Source organism: Cannabis sativa, chromosome 1 (assembly GCF_029168945.1).
Source record: "Cannabis sativa cultivar Pink pepper isolate KNU-18-1 chromosome 1, ASM2916894v1, whole genome shotgun sequence".
Lineage (NCBI taxonomy): Eukaryota > Viridiplantae > Streptophyta > Magnoliopsida > Rosales > Cannabaceae > Cannabis > Cannabis sativa.
In genome coordinates, this window is record NC_083601.1 from 34126854 (window position 1) to 34147518 (window position 20665).

At 28.2% G+C, this 20665-nt stretch overlaps 1 protein-coding gene across 1 annotated transcript; it reads left to right on the forward strand.

Moving 5' to 3' along the window:
* Window positions 1–5956: 5956 nt before the first annotated feature.
* On the forward strand, window positions 5957–9348 carry LOC115704467 (ABC transporter G family member 9). Its single transcript, XM_030631673.2, has 4 exons — window positions 5957–6608; window positions 6706–7519; window positions 7916–8262; window positions 8370–9348. Exons 1-4 carry the CDS (start codon window positions 6513–6515, stop codon window positions 9039–9041), a joined length of 1929 nt encoding a protein of 642 aa, XP_030487533.2. The 5' UTR covers window positions 5957–6512; the 3' UTR covers window positions 9042–9348.
* The last annotated feature ends 11317 nt before the right edge of the window (window positions 9349–20665 follow it).

The following is a 20665-nucleotide window of genomic DNA, read 5'->3' on the forward strand; positions in this document are numbered from 1 at the left end:
TAATTATTTTATGTCTTTCGTGTTAGATTAGTCTTTAGTTTTATGACTGATTATTTTAGTTTTTACTTCTTAATAAAACTTATTATTTTAATTTAATTAGATGGAGAAAGAAAAAAATATTTGTACTAAAAGTGATGTAGCGATACCACGAGGTAAAGCAATATGGAATTCGAGAGTGTGAATTTTTCTTGGAATTACGTATCGAAAGAGGTTGATGATGGACATCGTCCTACTACTTATTTAGATAAAATTGGATATCTAAACTTGATTACAAATATGAAAAAAGCAGCGGAAGAGATTACAGAGCCCAGGCTTGAAAAATAAGTGGGATGGATTGAAAAATGAATGGAAGCTTTGGAAGCAACTCGAGGAAAAGAAGCTGGTTTAGGATGGAGTATGCAAAAGAATACAATTGATGCAACTGAAGATTGGTGGAATAGTAAATTACAGGTACATTATAATCTTGTTAAATATTTATATAAAACTAAAAGACTTTTTTATACATGGTACATTTAATTAACAAAATTCCTTTTGTAGACTCGTACGATGTTTTGCAAAGTTTCGCATTCGGGGAATTGAACCGAGAGGTAGAGGAAAAATTAGATAGGATTTTTATGAACAACTGTTGCTACGGGAGAGCATGCTTGGACACCTTCATACGGAATAATTCCATGCGAGTACGAAAAGCCTTTTAATGATGCGAAACCTTACATGAACAACTTGAGAGCGATGATGATGATCTAGAGACGCCTAATATTGATAGATTTTCTAAAAGAGAAAATTAGCAAGAGATCAGCAAGAGCCACTTGAGAAACAAAATAAAAAGGTGAAAAATGAAAAAGGGAAAATGAAGAAGACGGGGCACTGTAATGATATTTGAACAAATTGGTCGCCTTGCGTGCGTGGAGACGAAGTAGAAATATTGAAATATTTAGAAAGGAGAATAGTATTGCTAGAAGTTATGAAAATATTAAATTCTTTACGAAATCGAAAAAGGGAGCGACTTGTATTTATTTGCAACTCGCTTGTTTATCATGAAAGAAGAGAGAGATGTTTGTTTCATTGGAAGAACCTGAGTTGATGCTTACTTGGCTCGGGAATGAGTATACTTATGGAATACTTATAATGCTTAAATCACTGTAGAATAGTAGTATTTATTTTCTAAACTTTGTGTTATGACTTTAATATATGTTTGTTATGTTATTTCTTCAATTGTATTTGCTCTCGAAGACTTGGTGTTATTACTATTTAAAATAAATATGCTTTATTATTTTGTTTACTTGTATTTGCTATGAAAATTCTATGGCTATTTGATATCTTTTTCATATATTTTTTTTAATATTTACGAGTTTATTTTAAATTAAAAATAATGGCGGAGACATAGATGACGAGATTGAGTTACAATCGGTGTACGTAGCTACATACCTTGTTCGGCATTATTATACAACATACATTGAAAAGACTCCTTGTATGAATTCTTCTCAAGCTTGGTCATATGTGGTTGATGGAAATATTACAAGGAAATGAAAGTAGATGTTATAGAATGTTTAGGATGGAGAAATATGTTTTTATTAAATTATGCAATGATTTGGAAGCTAATTATGGATTTGAGGGTTCAAAAAGGATGTGTACTCTTGAAATATTAGGAATGTTTTTATTTACATTAGGTCACGGCGCTGAAGCAGGAATTAACACAAGAGCGATTCCGGCAACTCGGGCGAGACAGAGTTAGTCGATATTTCAACAAGGTTTTAGATGTTTTATGTCATATGAGTATAGATGTATTAAAACCACCGGACCCGAATTTAAAGATGTTCTGTAGAGATATTGAAAGATTCTAGATATATGCCTCATTTTAAGGTAAGTCATACTTTAAAATTATATATTTTTTTATTAATTTTTTTCTCAAGCTAGAGTATAATTTTATAATCTGGTATTCTTTTTCTAGAACTGTATTGGTGCAATAGACGGTGTACATGTAAATGCCGTAATTCCACCTGAAGATCAAGTACCATTTGTTGGTAGAAAAGGGGTACCAACTCAAAATGTTATGTGCATATGTAATTTTGATATGCAATTTATATATGCATATCTTTGGGTGGGAAGGTTAACTCATGATACTGAAATTTTCTATTCGGCTTTACGTGATTCAACTTCAAATTTTCCAAAACCACCCCGAGGTTGCCATGTTAAACACATTTGTAAATTATTAAAGTCTTTATAATTTTTTAATAATGTTTTTATATTTTATTTAATGAGGAAAAATATTATTTAGTGGATGCGGGATACCCACAAATTACAGGTTTTTTAGGACCATATAAAGGCCAAAGATACCATCTTCCACAATTTCAACGAGGTAGCAAACCTACTGGTTATAAAGAGGTATTCAACCAGGCACATTCTTCTCTTCGAAGTGTTATTGAAAGAACTTTTGGAGTATGGAAGAAAAGATGGAAAATATTAAGAGATATGCCTAGTTATCCATACCAGAAGCAAGTAAAAATAGTAATTGCATCAATGACCTTGCATAATTATATTCGAAGGCATGCAAAACGTGATCGACATTTTGAGAAAATTAGAGACAATCCAGATTATTGTGCAAGTGATCAAACTAATATTGAAGATGAAGATGAGACAACTAGAGCTTCAAATTTAAATGAAATGGACAATATCAGAGATTTGATTGCTGCAAGTTTAATAGGACATAATTAAAATATATTCATGTTACATTATTTTTGTTTTATTTAACTGATATTGTCTTTTATCATATTAAATTGATTAAATTTGAATTATTTGTTATGAAGAAATTTTTTAATAATTTAAAAATATTTAATAGACAATTTTTATGTAGATTTTTTATTATTATTATTAGTAGTAAAAGTTTAACTAATTATTTTATTATCTATATTTAAAAAAAAAATATTATAAGAAAATAATTATGATAATAATAAAATAAAAAATAATTATAAATATATTAATATGATGAATTTATTTAAATAAATTAGATAACAAATGTCATGCCTATTTTAGTAATTGTATATTTAACAGCTATTCAATTATTTAGCTTACCAAACACTTATATACAACTTTTCTAACTTACGGTACATTTTAAAAATATATTTACCAAACACTTAGTAGTTTTTCTCACGGCACGGCCAAATTTGCTTTTTCTCACAACACGATTCTACGAGTGCTTTTTCCTGACACGGCGTATAGCCAAGCGGCTTAAAGGCACGTGCTAGAGCAGGAGAAGGCGCCACGATGGCGCTGAGCTGGACGGCCGAAACGAATGAAAGGGCGCCCTTTGCTACTCATGGAGCAGGGGGACCCGACTGATGTGGCAGATGGAATGGGCTAATGGGCTTCTCTTTTTGGGCTTCTTTGCTCCTTTTTTCTTTTTTGTTTTCTTTTTCATTTCTTTCAATTATGCTACTTGTTTTCTCATTATCTTCTTTTTCTTCTTTTTTGAACAATACTTTAATTTTTAGAAAATAAAAATAAATTAAATCTAAGTAAAATATTTTCTCAATAAAAATATATCGCATACAGAAATTTACACTAAATATTAACTTTTTTTTTTCAAACTTTACATTTATACTTTGACAAGAAGTTTTTTATATTTATACTTTTTTATACTATTTTTTACTTATTATAGGTAAAACAACATTTTTTTTTCTCTTCTTTAGTGACTTTTTTAGGCAATTATTCACTTTTTTTTTTTGCTTTTCTTTCTCATATCTCTCTTTTATTATTTTTTTTTTCCAATCATCTCTTTCTTTTTTTTATGTTTTTTTCTCAAACTAATTTTAATCTTTGTATATATATAAATATATAAAAAGTGTAAATTTTTATACATATATTACTTTTTTAATACTCATTCTTTTTTTCTTTTACAAAAAATGAACAACACTTTTATATTTTTCTACTTTTTATATGATTAATAAAAGTAGTATATATATTTTTAATATCTTGAAGTTTATTCAGAGTTAATTTATGAATGATTTGCATATTTAACAAGATTGATATGATTATTTTTCTATTAATTTATAGTTGTCTTTTTTTTATTTTTATAGTTATTTTTATGTTGTTATTTATGTGTTCTATAGTAATTTTATGGTTATTTTTCTGTTATTTTTATATGTTTTTTTTTGTACAGTTGTTGTTTAATTTATGTGTATTTTTTATCGTGTATACTTTCAGTTTATTTCAGATAATATTTTTATTTTATATATCTGTATTTATTTATTATTTTTATGTTGTTTTTTTAATTATTTTTCAAAAAGGAAAAGAGAAACAAAAAAATTGAAATAATAAAGTTGTAACAACAAATAACATTAAAAAATGCAATAGTACAAAAAGATAAATAAAATTGTCAAAATTAAGTAAACAAAATTATCATATACAAAAATATATTAAGGAGTTGATATTATTTTGCTTTTTTGCAATTAAGTCAATGTTTTGTTATTATTTTGTTACTTTGTAGTTATAATTTTGTTATTTTTATACTTTGTTCATGTTGTTTGTTAAGTTGTTTTAAGGTTGTTTTTTAGTTATTTTCGAGTTTTTTATTTTTTTTTAACTAAAACACAATATTTTTTGTAATTTTGAAACTTTAAACACAGTATTTTTATAAAGTTGGTACAGAATAAATGTAAAAAAAACTCCGTGTCACATTATTTTTATGAACTTTTCCCTATCTTATATTATTTTTGTAAGTTTCTCTAAATTTTATGGAAATATTAATTTAAACTTAATTTATTTGAAATATGAATTTTTAGAAATATGTATTTTTACCATTAATCATAGCCCCCTGCAAGTTTATTGCTAGTCCCTAGCAATTCAAGCACAGAAAAAAAAAATTTATCGAGTTGAATAAACAAGTTAAACTAAGCAAAACTATCCAAGCATTTTTTAAATATTCGCAGAGAGTTAAAAATTTCTATCAACGTTACTTGAGTTGTAAATCCAGAGTAGTGTGTGCACCAAACTTCATCTATTTCTTCACAAGTCACAACACAGATATTGTTGAAAAATCTCAAAGATCTCAACTCCAATTTTCTACAGGTATTGAAAGTATCTGTATTGAAAGGATAATACTTTTTAGAGTTAGAAATGTAATAATTAAGACACAAATGAGAGAGAATAAATTTTTTTAGGATAAACAATTTGAATGAATGAGTTTTTATAATTTTTTTTTTTTTTTTTAGTTTCAAATTATTTATATATATACAATACTAGCTATTATAGTAACATGCAATGCGTATTGTTTAGAGGTGTACGAGAGTTACTATTACATAATTATTAATCAAAATAATAGTAAACAATTAAATCTAATACAATTTAATTATATTTCTTAAATATATAAAATTTAATCTAGTTTTAAATTTATTCATAAAAAAAGTATATCTAACTAATTTTATTAAACAATAATATAACTAAATAAGTTAAAAGTTTTAAGTTATATAATTAATTAAATTATTATAAAGTATAATTAATTAATTAAATTAATATCTAATTAAACTTTAAATTAAGATTTATATGTAAAAAATAATTATTTAATTTTGTTAATACTTTTAAAATTAAATTTAAATATTTAAAAAAAAAATCGAAAACAAACGATAATTAATTAATTGATCTAATTTAGCGATATTATTTTAAACCGTTAATTTTAACAAAAAAAAAAAAAGCTCTTAAACCAACAATTCTATTAAAATAAAGCACTATATACAATAAAAAAATGTCGGTTTCAAAATTTTAAAAATAGAGATATTATTTATTGAAAAATAATTACATACTCAAATATTCAAATTTAAATAATAACAAATAATTTGAAATATTTTTATTCAAATTCACATAAACTATTGTTATTTAATTAAGTATGAAAAAAAAATTAAAACACTTGTAAATACAATTAATTCAATTTCTAAAAGATTATACATTATTTTTTTTTTTTAGAATTAATCATACCAATAGCATTTATACATTATTGTTTTAGAAGAAGGGCAATTTTCATCAAGTTGACTAATAATAACACTAAGTGAGATAAGGTAATATAGATGAAATATAATAATAATAAGGAGAGAAATACGTTGCTGATGAGTATTCCAATACATTGATAATAATAAGTGAAATAGTGTATGTCAATATGTGTGAGATATGATATTAATTACAAGTGAGATACGGGTGAGGCAAAGAGTGACATATAACAACAGTAAAATATAGTAAGGGAACAAATGAAATACGTTATTGAATGATATGATACAAAAATTAAATTAACCGCGGCTATATTGATTAGTTATGTATAACAAGGAAGTTAAACCATAAAAGGGGCCGTTGATTTGGCTCAACACTTTTGATCATCTCATCAATTATTTCATCACTATTGCATGAACCCTTAAATTGGTCACTATTATAGTAAAATTAATGTCTTAATTCACAGTCATCTAAATTTCTGTATATACATACGCACTCTTTTACAAATCACGAGATTGGGTCACTAATACTTAGACAAGATGGTTGATTTGGAAGCTGAAATTACAGCCACCCCAGCCTTAAACTCTCCCGCCATGTCCATCTGGAAGAGAGCTACTATACCAATTACTCTCAAGGTACGTATCATACACGCACACATGTACATATATTGATGGTTTTTATACAATTTTAATTCGAGGTAATAACCATAGACTAACTTGTAAATGTACATAGTTTGACGACGTCGTTTACAAGGTTAACCCCAGCAAACGACGAAAGTTATCGAAGTTTACCCAAAATAGGAAAAGTTCTGAAGACATGATGACGATCTTAAAGGGCTTATCAGGAGTTGTGAGACCAGGCGAGGTGTTAGCCATGTTAGGGCCCTCTGGTAGCGGCAAAACGACACTTCTAACAGCATTAGGAAGCCGATTATTAACCGAAGGCCAACTTTCGGGTACCATAACCTACAACGACAAACCTTTCTCCAACCCAATAAAACGCACCACCGGTTTCGTTCCACAACTAGACGTTTTCTTCCCCCACTTGACTGTTTCCGAAACTCTAGTATTCGCGGCCCTTCTCCGCATGCCGAACACATTCGAGAGGGCTGAGAAGATTGCCACAGCCGAAGAGGTGATCTCCCAGCTCGGACTGACCAAGTGCAAGGATAGCGTGGTCGGTGGAGCGTTATTGAGAGGAATTTCGGGTGGTGAAAGGAAAAGGGTGAGTATTGGGCAGGAGTTGTTGATAAATCCTAGCTTGCTTCTGTTGGACGAACCAACATCTGGGCTTGATTCCACCACGGCCCAAAAGATTGTCTCGGCCGTGGCAGAACTCGCCAAAACAGGAAGAAGGACGGTGTTGATGTCTATTCATCAACCCTCTAGTAGGCTTTTCTACATGTTTGATAAGCTGATGTTATTGTCGGAGGGAAATTCTTTGTATTTCGGAAAAGGGTCGGATGTTATGGATTATTTTTCCGGTATGGGATATGCACCATCCATTGCCATGAACCCTTCAGATTTTCTACTTGATTTGGCTAATGGTAAGTTAATTAATATTTTGAATTATTATAATTGTAATTATTACACGTACACATGCAATAAATAAGTATTAGTACGTGTAATTTGAGTGTGTAAGGATTGTAACACACGAGAATGGTATGTAGTTACTCTGAGTATTAAGTATGTACAATTATATATATTGTTTGGTTATCATTACGTATATTTGACCTGCATTTTAGTTTAAAATAAAATATAAAGAACTCGACACTAAGTCACACTAACTAACATTATACTATATTCAAAAATTTATAATGTAAAATTTCATGTATACTTGTATAGTATAACTTATTAATTTTGGATTTCAAAGAAAAAAAAAACTTATTAATGTTGAATTCTCTCAATAAAAATTAAAGGCACGTGTTTCGTTATATTTACAGGTTTGCCAACAGACGATAGACATGATGATGAGGGAGCTGAGCAAGTTAAGCAGAGATTGGTTTTAGCGTACAAGCTGAATCTGAGTGAGAAAGTGAAGGCTGATATTCTTGAAGTGGAAGAAATAACTAATGAGTATAGTACTGATCAGTTTCATCTAGATTCATCTTTAGAGGACAAAAGATGGTCAACAACATGGGGGCAACAATTCTCCGTCTTGTTTAGAAGAGGACTCAAAGAAAGAAGGCACCACAACTTCTCTAGCTTAAAGATTGCTCAGGTACTATTTATATCCTTCTTGTGCGGACTACTATGGTGGCAATCCGACATTTCCCAAATACAAGATCAGGTAAAATATGAATAACACATTTAATTATACCATATAATTTGATTCATATCAAAATTAATTATTAAAATCGCACGTAAAAGTATTAATTTGGTAATGATAATACACAGAGTGGACTCCTGTTCTACATGGCAGTATTCTGGGGATTCTACCCAGTTACTCAAGCCATATTTACCTTCCCACCAGAACGAAAGATGTTATCAAAAGAAAGAGCATCAGGCATGTACAACCTCTCCTCCTACTACATAGCAAGATCAGCCGGAGATCTTCCCATGGAGCTACTCCTCCCTTCCGCATTCGTGACAATAACTTACTGGATGGCCGGTCTTAAACCCGCCGCCACCACCTTTCTACTCACTCTCTTTTTCATTCTCCTCAACGTCCTTGTCTCACAGGGGCTCGGCCTTGCCCTAGGCGCCGTGTTAATGAATACACGGTCCGCCACCGCAGTCGCCGCTGTGATTACGATGTCGTTTTTTCTCACCGCGGGGTTCTACGTCCAAAACGTGCCGCGTTTCGTTAGCTGGATCAAATACGTTTCGAGTAGCTATCACACGTACAAGCTCCTTTTGGGGACTCAGTACAAGAAAAATGAGGCATACCCCTGTGAAAGATCATGTGGTGGTGGATTAGGGCTATGCTTGATTGGGGATTATCCATCTATAAGAAAAATAGGACTTGATGGACAGGCGCTTTCGGCCTTGGCTTTGGTTCTAATGCTTGTGATTTTTCGATTGATTGCTTATATTTCCTTAATGAAGATTGGAGTCACAAAAGATTAGGTGTGGCTGTTCATGATTTAATTTTATGTTTGCATTAGTGAGATAATTTTAGGTGCTTTTAATTTTTAAAAATAAGTCATTTAGGATGCACATTTATTTTGTTTATGGGTATCAGGTATGACACCACATGAAACCGTCTTTATAAATAGGGCGCGAATTTCGGTCTAAATGGGGATAAATATAAGAGTTGGAATGGGATTCATTTTTTATTCCCAAATAAACATGGCGGGGAGAAGGATGATACTTTCGGGATAATATAAACCATGTAATTTATTAATATTTTTATATCTTTATGTGATTGCAGATATACTAATTCTGTCATTGATCTACTTTTTAGCTTTATAAATGGAGATGTTCATATAATATTAACACTTTACAGAATATTTATAGATATAAACTTACATTACAATGTTATGTTAAAAAAAGAACTAAATAGAATAATCTACTACTCCAATAATAAATTTATTTACAATTTTGTAATTACACTAATATTATTTTTAATACATTATTGAATAATATTTCAAATATAAGTATTTAATCTTTTCAAACAAAAAATTTATAATCTTTAAAAATAAAATACATTCAAAATTTTAAAAAGACCAAAATCTTAAATTGAATAATATATGTTTATATTTTCTTTTAGTATATATTAGGATTTTTTTATAATTTTTTAAGTTGTATTTTTATATAAAAATTATTACAATAAATAATAAGCTGTAATATTTTAAATTTTTTTTTATGTATTTTATTATTTAAATTTTTAAAATAAATTTTCTTTTTACATGAGGGGCGCTGTCCCCGCTCCATTGCCGTCCCAGTATGGGAGTTCACGCCCCGTCTCCGATGAAGAATAAGCGAAGATGGGGCGGAGATGAAAATTAAAATCTTTAACAAGAATGGGAACAGGAGAGTACTCCTTACAATTTTTCCCCCAAATTTAAATCTATGCATTTAAGTTTTATTAATTTTTATTTGAATATATTTAAATAATTGTATGTTTATGGTATGGAGCAATTTGTACAAAATATAGGGGGAAGTTTAAAAATACCACTTTTATTAATCAATTAATCAAATTTACTTTCAATTTTATATTTAATTGAAACATACCTCTTTTTATGTGTATTGTACCCAAAATACCCTGACATAAGAGAGTCACATGGAGAATATCTTGAAGTAACAGGGGCAAAATTAGTACAATGTTTAAAAAAAGAAGTAAAAATGATAGATTTTAAAAAAGAGGGTAAAATAAAAGAGGACAATATAAAAAGGGTATAGAGTGTAATTTCCTCAAATATAGGACCTGTTTGCAGGGCCAGCCCTAAAATATTGTAGGTCATAAAAAAAAATATTTTTGGGCTCTCACTTAGAAAAAAATGTGATATTTTTTAAAATTAGTAAAGAATGTATAATTTTAAAAGAATTTTTTTTATGGGCTCCTGACGTAGGAGGATTCTAAGCATATGCCTAACTCTCCTATGCTTAAGACCAAACTTGCTTGTTTGGCACAGTTTATGAAAAACTTAAATTGTGTTTTGAGAAAACTGTTATTAAAATATTTGGTAAACAATTAAAACTCAGCTTACTAAATAATTTATAGAAAAATTATACTAAAAGCTGAATTAGTACAACTTAACGTTTAGAATAAACTGTTTAATAAATAACTATATCTTTATATATTAAAAGTGTCTATCTAACGGTAATTCTTGGTTTAACGATTGTTGGTTTAACGATTCTTTTTTTTATTTAGCCTTACACGATTAACTTAACAGACTGTTAACGTTAAACGTTAACAAATAAATAAATCCAATAATTAAACCCAAAAAATTAAACAATCTTTCCAATTCTGTTATTTGTTAAGGCTTTTAAAATATTTCAAATCAAACATTCCTATTCTAACGAAAACAATTCAGTTTATTAAATAACTTATTTAATTTTTTATTAAAAAAACAAAAGAAATAAACATATTTTATGATAAACAGTTAAAAAATATTTCAAATAGCTCGCTCACTAACAACCTTTACGATTTCTACGTACAACCTTTCAAAAGCAAACACAAGACGTTCAAATATATATACATATTTTCCCCCACCGTATAGTGTGATTTTTCTTCATCCTCAGTTACGATTCTTCATTCCTAATTATAGCTATCATTGATCACTCTCTCTCTATCAATTCTTTATCTTAGTCGCACTCTCACCATCTATTTTCTCTTGCATGAGATTCAACAATTTCAATGATATACTAAAATCAAAACCTTACTCCCTTATACTCGGATGGAGGTACCTTGACCAATCGAGCCATTGATTCAAGAAAAGCTTAAAGATGGGAATGTTAGTGCATCTATTGAGTTCTTTGATCTTCCAATCGATTGGAGATGACTCCTCATCCAATCGCACTATTTGTTAGTTTTTATAGTATCTTAAATGCTTTGATCTTCAGCTTAATTACAAGATTTAGCCGACATTATGTGTTCAGGGATCGGTTGACATCCTTCAAAAATACCCAGTTCTTGAGTGTGATATTTGGTTCATAAAGTTCTCTTGTGATTTTCACTATACCGCTGCTGCTATAGGTAATAGCTTTAGTCGCCGTGTGTATTGGAATATTATCAGATATTTCAATATATGAGTCCAACTTAAATTCCTATTATCTACCAGGCAATCGAGAAGGAAAGATATATGTCTGGGAAGCCCAATTTTAAACTAATCACTAATTCTCAAATTTTATTATAGATATATGGCTTTTTTTGTAAATTTGTTTCAGTACATGTTTTTTAATTTCTTTTGTCCATTCAAAAAAAAAAATCTCAATAAATACTCAATATGATTTCGGGATCTACATAAGGAAATTAAAAAATTGTATTTGTATCGTATTTTATATGTATACAATACTTTGGATGAGTAGTCAAGGTCTGAAGCCAAAGTAAAACAAAAATACAAGGCTTAGTTATTGCCAAAATCTCAAATCGAACTATCATTTAACAGTTCCATCTCAGTATGTTTTACTCATGTGCCACTTTTCAATGTTAACACTTTTTCCTTTTCTCATGGAGAATTCCAATTTTATGGAAGTGAGCATCCCAACTTTTTCAAATCGTATTAATTTTTTAAATTAATCATTTTTTAATTAAATTCTCAATTTTTCAAAATTAGAACTAACAAAAATATATCTCCCAAGATCTATATAGACATATGTCATATCACCTTAAAATTTTTTTACACCCCCATCCATTATTACTTTTCTAAAATAAAAATAATTAATTGAAACTTTTTAATTTTTTAATTTTATCGTGGATAAATTAAGTACTTTAAAATAATTAAATTTATTTTAATTTTTATAATTTCAAAATCATATATTTCCAAATTACCTTCCTTTGGTACTAATTATTATATTAAAAATTTCTCATTTTTTTTGGACTTTATTTGATTTATTTATTTTTTCAAATTACTGTCATGTTTTTACTTTATATTTTATATTAAAAAGTTTACAATTATTAAAAAATAATATTATTTATTTAATAGGTAAAAAATATAATAACCATTTAAAATAACTAGACATACGTGCAATGACGTGCATTGCACGTAACTTCAACCTAGTATATATTAAATACATCTATATATTAAAATATATGTGTTCATTTATTATTATATATATAACTAAAAAATAAAAAATTAATACTATATTAAAATAAATAATATTTGAATCTTTAATTTTTTAATTGTTTTAAAAGCAATTTAATATTTATATAATTTGATGTGAACAAATCATATATCATCTTATAAGAAAATACTCATATTATATTATATTTTTCTTCATTTTAAATATTATTTGAAAATACTATAAATTATGTTTAAATTAATTATTTATAAATTCAAACTTTATATTAAAAAAATATATGTATAGAAAATACAAATTTTTTATATATCATAAGTTTTTATATTTTTGTGACAATTATATTATAATTAATTTCATTATCATTATATATAATTAAAATTTTATTAATAACACTTTAAAATTTATAATTTACTAAACACTACTTAACTCAAATTTTTTCCATAACTTAACTGTGTTATATTATTTTATATAATATAATATTTAGATTAAATAATTAAGTTGTAAATAATTAAGTGTGACAAAGTATTAATTTTGTCAAATTGTAACATACATTATGGAGTTACAAAATGTATGTAGAATGATCACAAAATAGGAGTTGCAAATCCTTTAACTTGATGATCACTTGAATATGTAACTCTGATCTCTTTCACTCTTAAATTAGTAAAAGATGTTACTAATTATTTATGAATGTGAATGAATGATAGCTATTAAAAATATAGTTGTTGGAGACTTGATTTATTCATTTATATGGTGTATAAATGGTTCAAAATCAAGTGGAAGTCATTTGGAACACTTTGGAGAAGAATTGGCTAAAGCTGAAAAAATGGTAACTAGTAACTAGTTACTGTTTTTTTCAGCATACAAGCACAAACGTTTTTGAGTCTTTCTAAAATTCCAAAACTCCTCAAAATCACCCATTTAATACTATAAATGCCCAATTTATAATTGGTAACATCCAAGGGCTTTATGGTGGTCATTCATGTTCATATGGGAGTGAAAAACTCTATAAATAGAGGCCATATTGTTCACTTGTGAAAGGTGTCGTTGAAACCATTTGTTGTGGTTAGAACCTTGTGAGGATATGCTCATCCTTAGACACTAGGCTGAGCATATGAAGCTTGATAAATCCTTAAGAGCATTTCTAGAGTTTCCCTAAGTGTCCATATGAGGGAGGAAATGACTTTTAGGACAAAGGTCCTTGAGCCTTGGTCAAACTTTTTGTGTGTTATCCTTTCTTCTTCTCTAGATTTCTTGTAATTTTGATGAAATACTTTTATTTGTATTTTGAGTATTTTGATTGTAATCCTCCTATTCTCTTTTGTAATGAGAATTTTTCCAACAAACTGCATTTATTACAACTCTATTGTAAAATAATACAAGGACTAAAATAAGAGATTGATTAAATATATGTTACAATACATATATATACACTATATATATTACATATATATATATGAAATGTAGAAGAGAAGATTACAACACATGTAATATAATATATGTATATATATAACAAGAGAATAATATATATATATAAACACTCACTCACAACCTTGAGTGTAGATTAGTGGGGATCACCATGACTTGAACAAGGTATTACACCTTTGTCCAAAAGCTTATTTCCCCCTATCTCTAAGCACTAAGGGAACTCTCTAGGAAATAGCTTTGGGAATTATCAAGCCTTTTAGGGTTTTCTAGCAAAGTGCTTTCTTGATAGAAAACTTCATCTCACAATGAGCACATTAGACTCCTTTATATAGTGTTTAGGTGATCACTCTTAGAATTCAAACTCACCATCTCATTTCTCTCATAAAATGAGCATTAATATAGTTTGTAACAACTATATTTCAAACCATTTGAATCCTATCATCAAATTGTGTAACATCTCTTTTATTACACAATATTATGATCAACCAAAAGAAGTTACAAAAGCAATTAACTTTGTAACTCTTCTCCATGTTATAAAGTGTAGGTTACAATTTTAGGTTAAATAAATTATATGTTACACAATTTATTTACCAAACACCTAATACATATTATTCACATAATAATATATATTACTACATTTTAATCTACACTTATTATATTATAAAATAATATAATATTGTTTAATATAATATAATAAATTATAAAATAATATATATTACTACATTTTAATCTACATTTGATTAGTAACATACATATTATATTAATATATGAGTTATATAGTATGATAATAATGTTGATAGTAATAATATAATATTGTTTATTGCTATTGATGTGGAAATTATTATCATCTATTTTGTGAATAAAGAAATTTTGAATTCTTTTTCAATATGGTGGTGAACATCTCACTTTGTGAGATAATAAAAGATGACTTTTGAGAAGTTACATCTTTTATTAGATTATAAGAGATAATCATCTCATATTTGAGATAAGGAAAAGTGGACTATGAGAGTTACACTTTTATTGGACTTGCATTGTCATAAGCAAGAACAAATGGATTAAAAGTGAATCCAAACTTGTGAAATGAGCCATAAATTGGAAGAGCAATTTTGGACTCAAAAGTAAATGAATCAATGTGGATTCAAAAATAGTGAAAAGATAACAAAATTGGAGAAGCAATTTTGAATCTTAAATGATCAAAGTTGTGAACAAAATTGTTGAGAATTTTGTTAACTTTGGTATAATTTTGGGCTAATTTCAATAAGGAGATAACCATAAATTATGAGTAAAATAATCACATTATTTTATGAGTAGTAATGTGAGTTTGATATTTTAGTTTTGTTGAGAAAACTAAAAATGTCAAATGGTATTTTTAAAGTGGCCTTAAAGAGTCATTTGAAGAGAAAAATACACAAAAGTGATATTTTATATACACTTTATGGTAAAAATGTGGGGGTGAGCCACAAATTTAATCAAAATGTGTTGAGACATTATTGATTAATTTATTTGATTTTGAATTCAAATTCTAAATCAAATTTGGCTATGTGTATATGTAAAATTTTGACATATTTTGGTGTCAAAGTTAAGTGAAAATAATTTCAAGAAAGAAATTAATTAAAAGAGTTATAGAGACAAAGTGGTCTTCTATATTTTAAAATCAAGATATTGTCTTGATAATGAAATGTGAAAGTGTGGGGGTGTATACTCTAATATGAGAAAGTTTAGACATACTTGGTGTCTAAAAATAAAATATGAGAATTTAGACATGTTTGGTGTCTAAATTGGTGTATTTTTGATATGCTTGGTATCAAAATTATTGAGAATTTGAGTTGTGTGAAAATTAATCTTTTATGATTTAATTTTCAAAGCTTAAGTACTTAAGGAGAAAAGTGGTCACAAAGTGAACACTATATTTTTGGCATGCATGATTCACATGGAATCAATAGTGAGAGGTTATAACAAATCGCTTAATCTCCGTACAAGATTAAAGCATGAATTTTCTAGGGATGGGACCTAAACTCCCTTAGTGTTTTGCTCATTGATGGTAACCTATCTTAACACTAGTAAACATCTAGTCTTAAGTTCAATAGGTAATAACAAGTCAATAGAGTGAATATGGTACTCAATTGTCTCATCTATGAATGAGTACATGTGGTGAAAATTGAGGGTTAAAACCGAAAGGTTTTTTAATGGAGCTTAAGCTTAAGAAAACTCACTTAAGCTTAAGAAGTGTCTAAAGAGTGGTGAGACACTAAAACTCCACCTATATGGGCTAGAGGTGGTGCCGCCTCTTATGAGAATTGGGAGTCTTCTCTAGAGAGTCCATGAATTGGAATTTTGCACATGGCCATTAACGGTGCAAGAGCGAGACATGCGGTCTCAAGTGAGCATTAGCGAGGGTGTGTGTGTTATCACCGGTTTGTATTAAAGGAATAGTGGTTCAATGCTACGGCAACCAAAATTTCATCAAACTTTGTGGTAACTACACTAAGGTAAAATTCAAGTCGAAAGACATTTTACCTAATGCACCTACTAAGCAAGACTTCTTTGAAAGTGTGTATTTATTCAATCAAAGTGGGGGAATGTTATATTTTGATATAATATTTTGATTGATTAAATAAATGTTACAAGTGTGTTACACATTTTAATCTAGTGGGGGATTGTTATATTATTTTATAATATAATAAGTGTAGATTAAAATGTAGTAATATATATTATTATGTGAATAATATGTATTAGGTGTTTGGTAAATAAATTGTGTAACATATAATTTATTTAACCTAAAATTGTAACCTACACTTTATAACATGGAGAAGAGTTACAAAGTTAATTGCTTTTGTAACTTCTTTTGGTTGATCATAATATTGTGTAATAAAAGAGATGTTACACAATTTGATGATAGGATTCAAATGGTTTGAAATATAGTTGTTACAAACTATATTAATGCTCATTTTATGAGAGAAATGAGATGGTGAGTTTGAATTCTAAGAGTGATCACCTAAACACTATATAAAGGAGTCTAATGTGCTCATTGTGAGATGAAGTTTTCTATCAAGAAAGCACTTTGCTAGAAAACCCTAAAAGGCTTGATAATTCCCAAAGCTATTTCCTAGAGAGTTCCCTTATAAGCTTTTGGACAAAGGTGTAATACCTTGTTCAAGTCATGGTGATCCCCACTAATCTACACTCAAGGTTGTGAGTGAGTGTTTATACATATATATTATTCTCTTGTTATATATATACATATATTATATTACATGTGTTGTAATCTCCTCTTCTACCTTTCGTATATATATAATATATATATAGTGTATATATATATGTATTGTAGCATATATTTAATCAATCTCTTATTTTAGTCCTTGTATTATTTTACAATAGAGTTGTAATAAATCTTGATTTTCTTCCATTGTTATAAAATCTCTAACACAACCGTTGCACCAAACTGGCCATAATCACTGATCAGACTAATGTAACCACTCATTTGCTCATCCAATAAAGCTCTTCAGATTACTTTATAACCAATACTACAAACGAAAATTAATTTAAACTTTTTATAACTAGTCAAATTACCATTTAAAAAAGAAAAAAACTTACACAAAGTTTTATCCATAAGAAATGTAAACTAAAAAGTCAATACCAACCCTTATTTTAAACATCTAAATAAATACATATACGAATTATCTTTCGTGAACGACACCTCAAAGGACCACATTATTATTAGTTATTGATTAGTGCGTCCATGCTACAGTACTGCTACTACGTTTCAAAATCTTTAATTAATATTTAATTTCAATTTATTATCTCCATTAATTAAACTCAAAAGTTCACCTATAATAAATATACAAACACTACGTACAATAAGTAGCAATTAAATCTGGGATAATAATAAGGAACTTCTAACCTACACAATGGCTACATCCTACATATATATGTCTAATCCAGCTATTCCTCTATCTAATTTATGTCATTGTGTCCCTCTATATATTTGGGTCACCTAAACACCAATAAACACACAGGTAACACGTACAGCTAGAATTCATAAAATATATAGATATTATAGATCAATAATAATATGTACAAGATTCAATGCTTCAGTTGATTCCTCCCTTCAATTATGTTTACACTGTTATGAAACTCATTTTTTTTTAGTAAATATCGTATTTGGGTTTTCGGTTTTCAACAAAACACGTATCAAAACCAAGCAGGTTAATTTAACTAATGTTTGATTGAAGCTGTACGCAAATTAACTATATGTACAAAAAGAAGTTAAAAAATTGACTTTCAAGTTGCAACAAACTAACCGCACGTGGGTTATCATTTACATAGTTGAATATATATGTTTTAGTTCTCCAACTTGAAAAACAAATTTGGCCAATAAGAATTATGGTCAAAGTGTGAACATTGTGAAAATCATTTCAAGAGTACGTGGGCTTAGATAAACTGATCCAGTCGTGCTCCATGACATCCAGCTAATAGGGAACCATTTTCAGCGCCGCAAAATTAATAATTAATCTTGTTGGCTTGAATATTACTGTGCTCTTGTATACATAACTATAGTGTCAAATTGAATATTATAGAAATTCGAAATTATATATGAATCAGTCTAATCCAACATGCTGATACTAATGTATCCCATTACTTCGATACTTTTGAAGCTATAAACTTATTATGTGCTTTCACAATTACACGTACAGATAAATATATTATTTTTTAGTACTGATCAGTGGACAACATAGGCTGCAAAGCATAATACAAATAATAATATACAATATACATGAATTTTTATTTTATATGGTGTAATATACAAGCATCTCCCTACCTACCGAACAACATGTTGCAAAGTGATCAGTAGATATATAGATATATATAGATATATATACATATAATATATCGCACAACATCCTCTAAAATTTATTAAAAATACCAACCTCAATTATTTGAGTCGATCTATTGATCCCAAATGGGAGAAAACATTCTTGTTTGAACAAAAAAAAAGAAAGAAAACACCAAATGGGAAAAAGTTACTGTGCTTTAAAAATTACGTACAAAGTTTTTTTTTTTGAAGAGAAAAAAAAATTACTAACTTAATTATTATAGACGAGTAAAAAAGTTATAATGAAATAAAAAAATAATTGCCACTTCTATTATTATTATTATTATTATTATTATTATTATTATTATTATTATTATTATTATTATTATTATTGATTCCAGCACTAAAATCGTAAATAAAGCTAAAAATATGAAGAAGAAGAAGAAGAAGAAAAACAAATAAATAATATTATAATAATGTTAGCTATGCAGTGATAGTAGTTGAGAAATTTGGCCCCCACTCTTCAAGTTAAAACATACCACCTTTTGCTTATGTATGTCAAAAAAAAAAAAGAAAAAAAGAAACACCAACTTTTGGAACTCTACAACATCTAATATATATTAATAATTCATCATAAGCCAGTAAGCCAGTGAAAAAATTACGGTTAATTGTTTTTAAATCCATGGAAATTATTTAAAAATATTAATTGAAAGCTTTATTACTAGCTAACCCCATTTTTTCGAAAAGCTAGTTGAAGACATGGAATTTAGACACTTAAATATAAATCAACACAGACACAAAAGAAAATAATAATGTCATGAAGGTAGCGCCTATTTAACAAAAAGTGTTATAAAATACATTAAATAGTACTGAGTGAAAAGATGCTTAGTGCTTTTTAACCTTCTTTTTTAAAGCCAATATAATACTTTTTAATGTTGGCCGAAATTCTATATACTTTATTTTACTTTGAATAAAAAATTATGTAATATGTTATATATAAAAGTAGACTAATTACTTTCATATTTATTCGTGAGTGGTCATTTTGTCTTCTTGTCAGATCAGGAATGTTCATGTGCACGTTTGTTAGACTTCAAAAGTTCAATTGTGCATATAAATTTATAATTTTTCCATTCATATATATAACAATAGTATATGCTTAAACAATGTAATTTTATTTTTATTTAATTGCTTATTTGGGTATGTGTAATAAGTGTAAAAAGTTCTACATATTTTATTGTGTACGTCCAACTAATTTGGTATATTATTTCTATTCTTACCAATTTTCACTCTTAACCCAAACAAATGATTATAATTAATTTGGGAATTTGACAATGATTACTCTGATTTCTTTCAGTAAGTCGAATTTAAAAAACTTTATATAACTAAAAGAAAAAAAAAAGGAACACTTTAATGACATGTGACACTTATTTCGATCAATATTCATCATTAATAAATAATTCATATTTTTTATAATAATATTTACATCACAGGTGACAACAGAGGCCACAACAAAATAATATTAAATTGACAAATAACAACAAAAAGCCTTCCCCAGCTCTAAGCTAGCTATTACTATAATTGATCACCAAGACTTTATAGTCATTATTATTCCTATTAAATATCTCGCTTTATTTTCCTCTTCAAGGCATCCAGTTTGATTATTGACTAGGAATGTCAATTTGGGCTATTTTCGCGGGCCGGGCCGGGCCCCTGGCCCGACGGGCCGACTGTGGCCCGAATTATTCGGGCTCTTATCGGGCTTCGGGCTCGG

Coding starts and splice junctions, on each gene's coding strand:
- LOC115704467 (XM_030631673.2), top strand. CDS start 6,513: ATGGTTGATTTGGAAGCTGAAATTACAGCCACCCCAGCCTTAAACTCT. Junction 6,609..6,705: donor CTATACCAATTACTCTCAAG/GTACGTATCATA, acceptor AAATGTACATAG/TTTGACGACGTCGTTTACAA. Junction 7,520..7,915: donor TCTACTTGATTTGGCTAATG/GTAAGTTAATTA, acceptor TTATATTTACAG/GTTTGCCAACAGACGATAGA.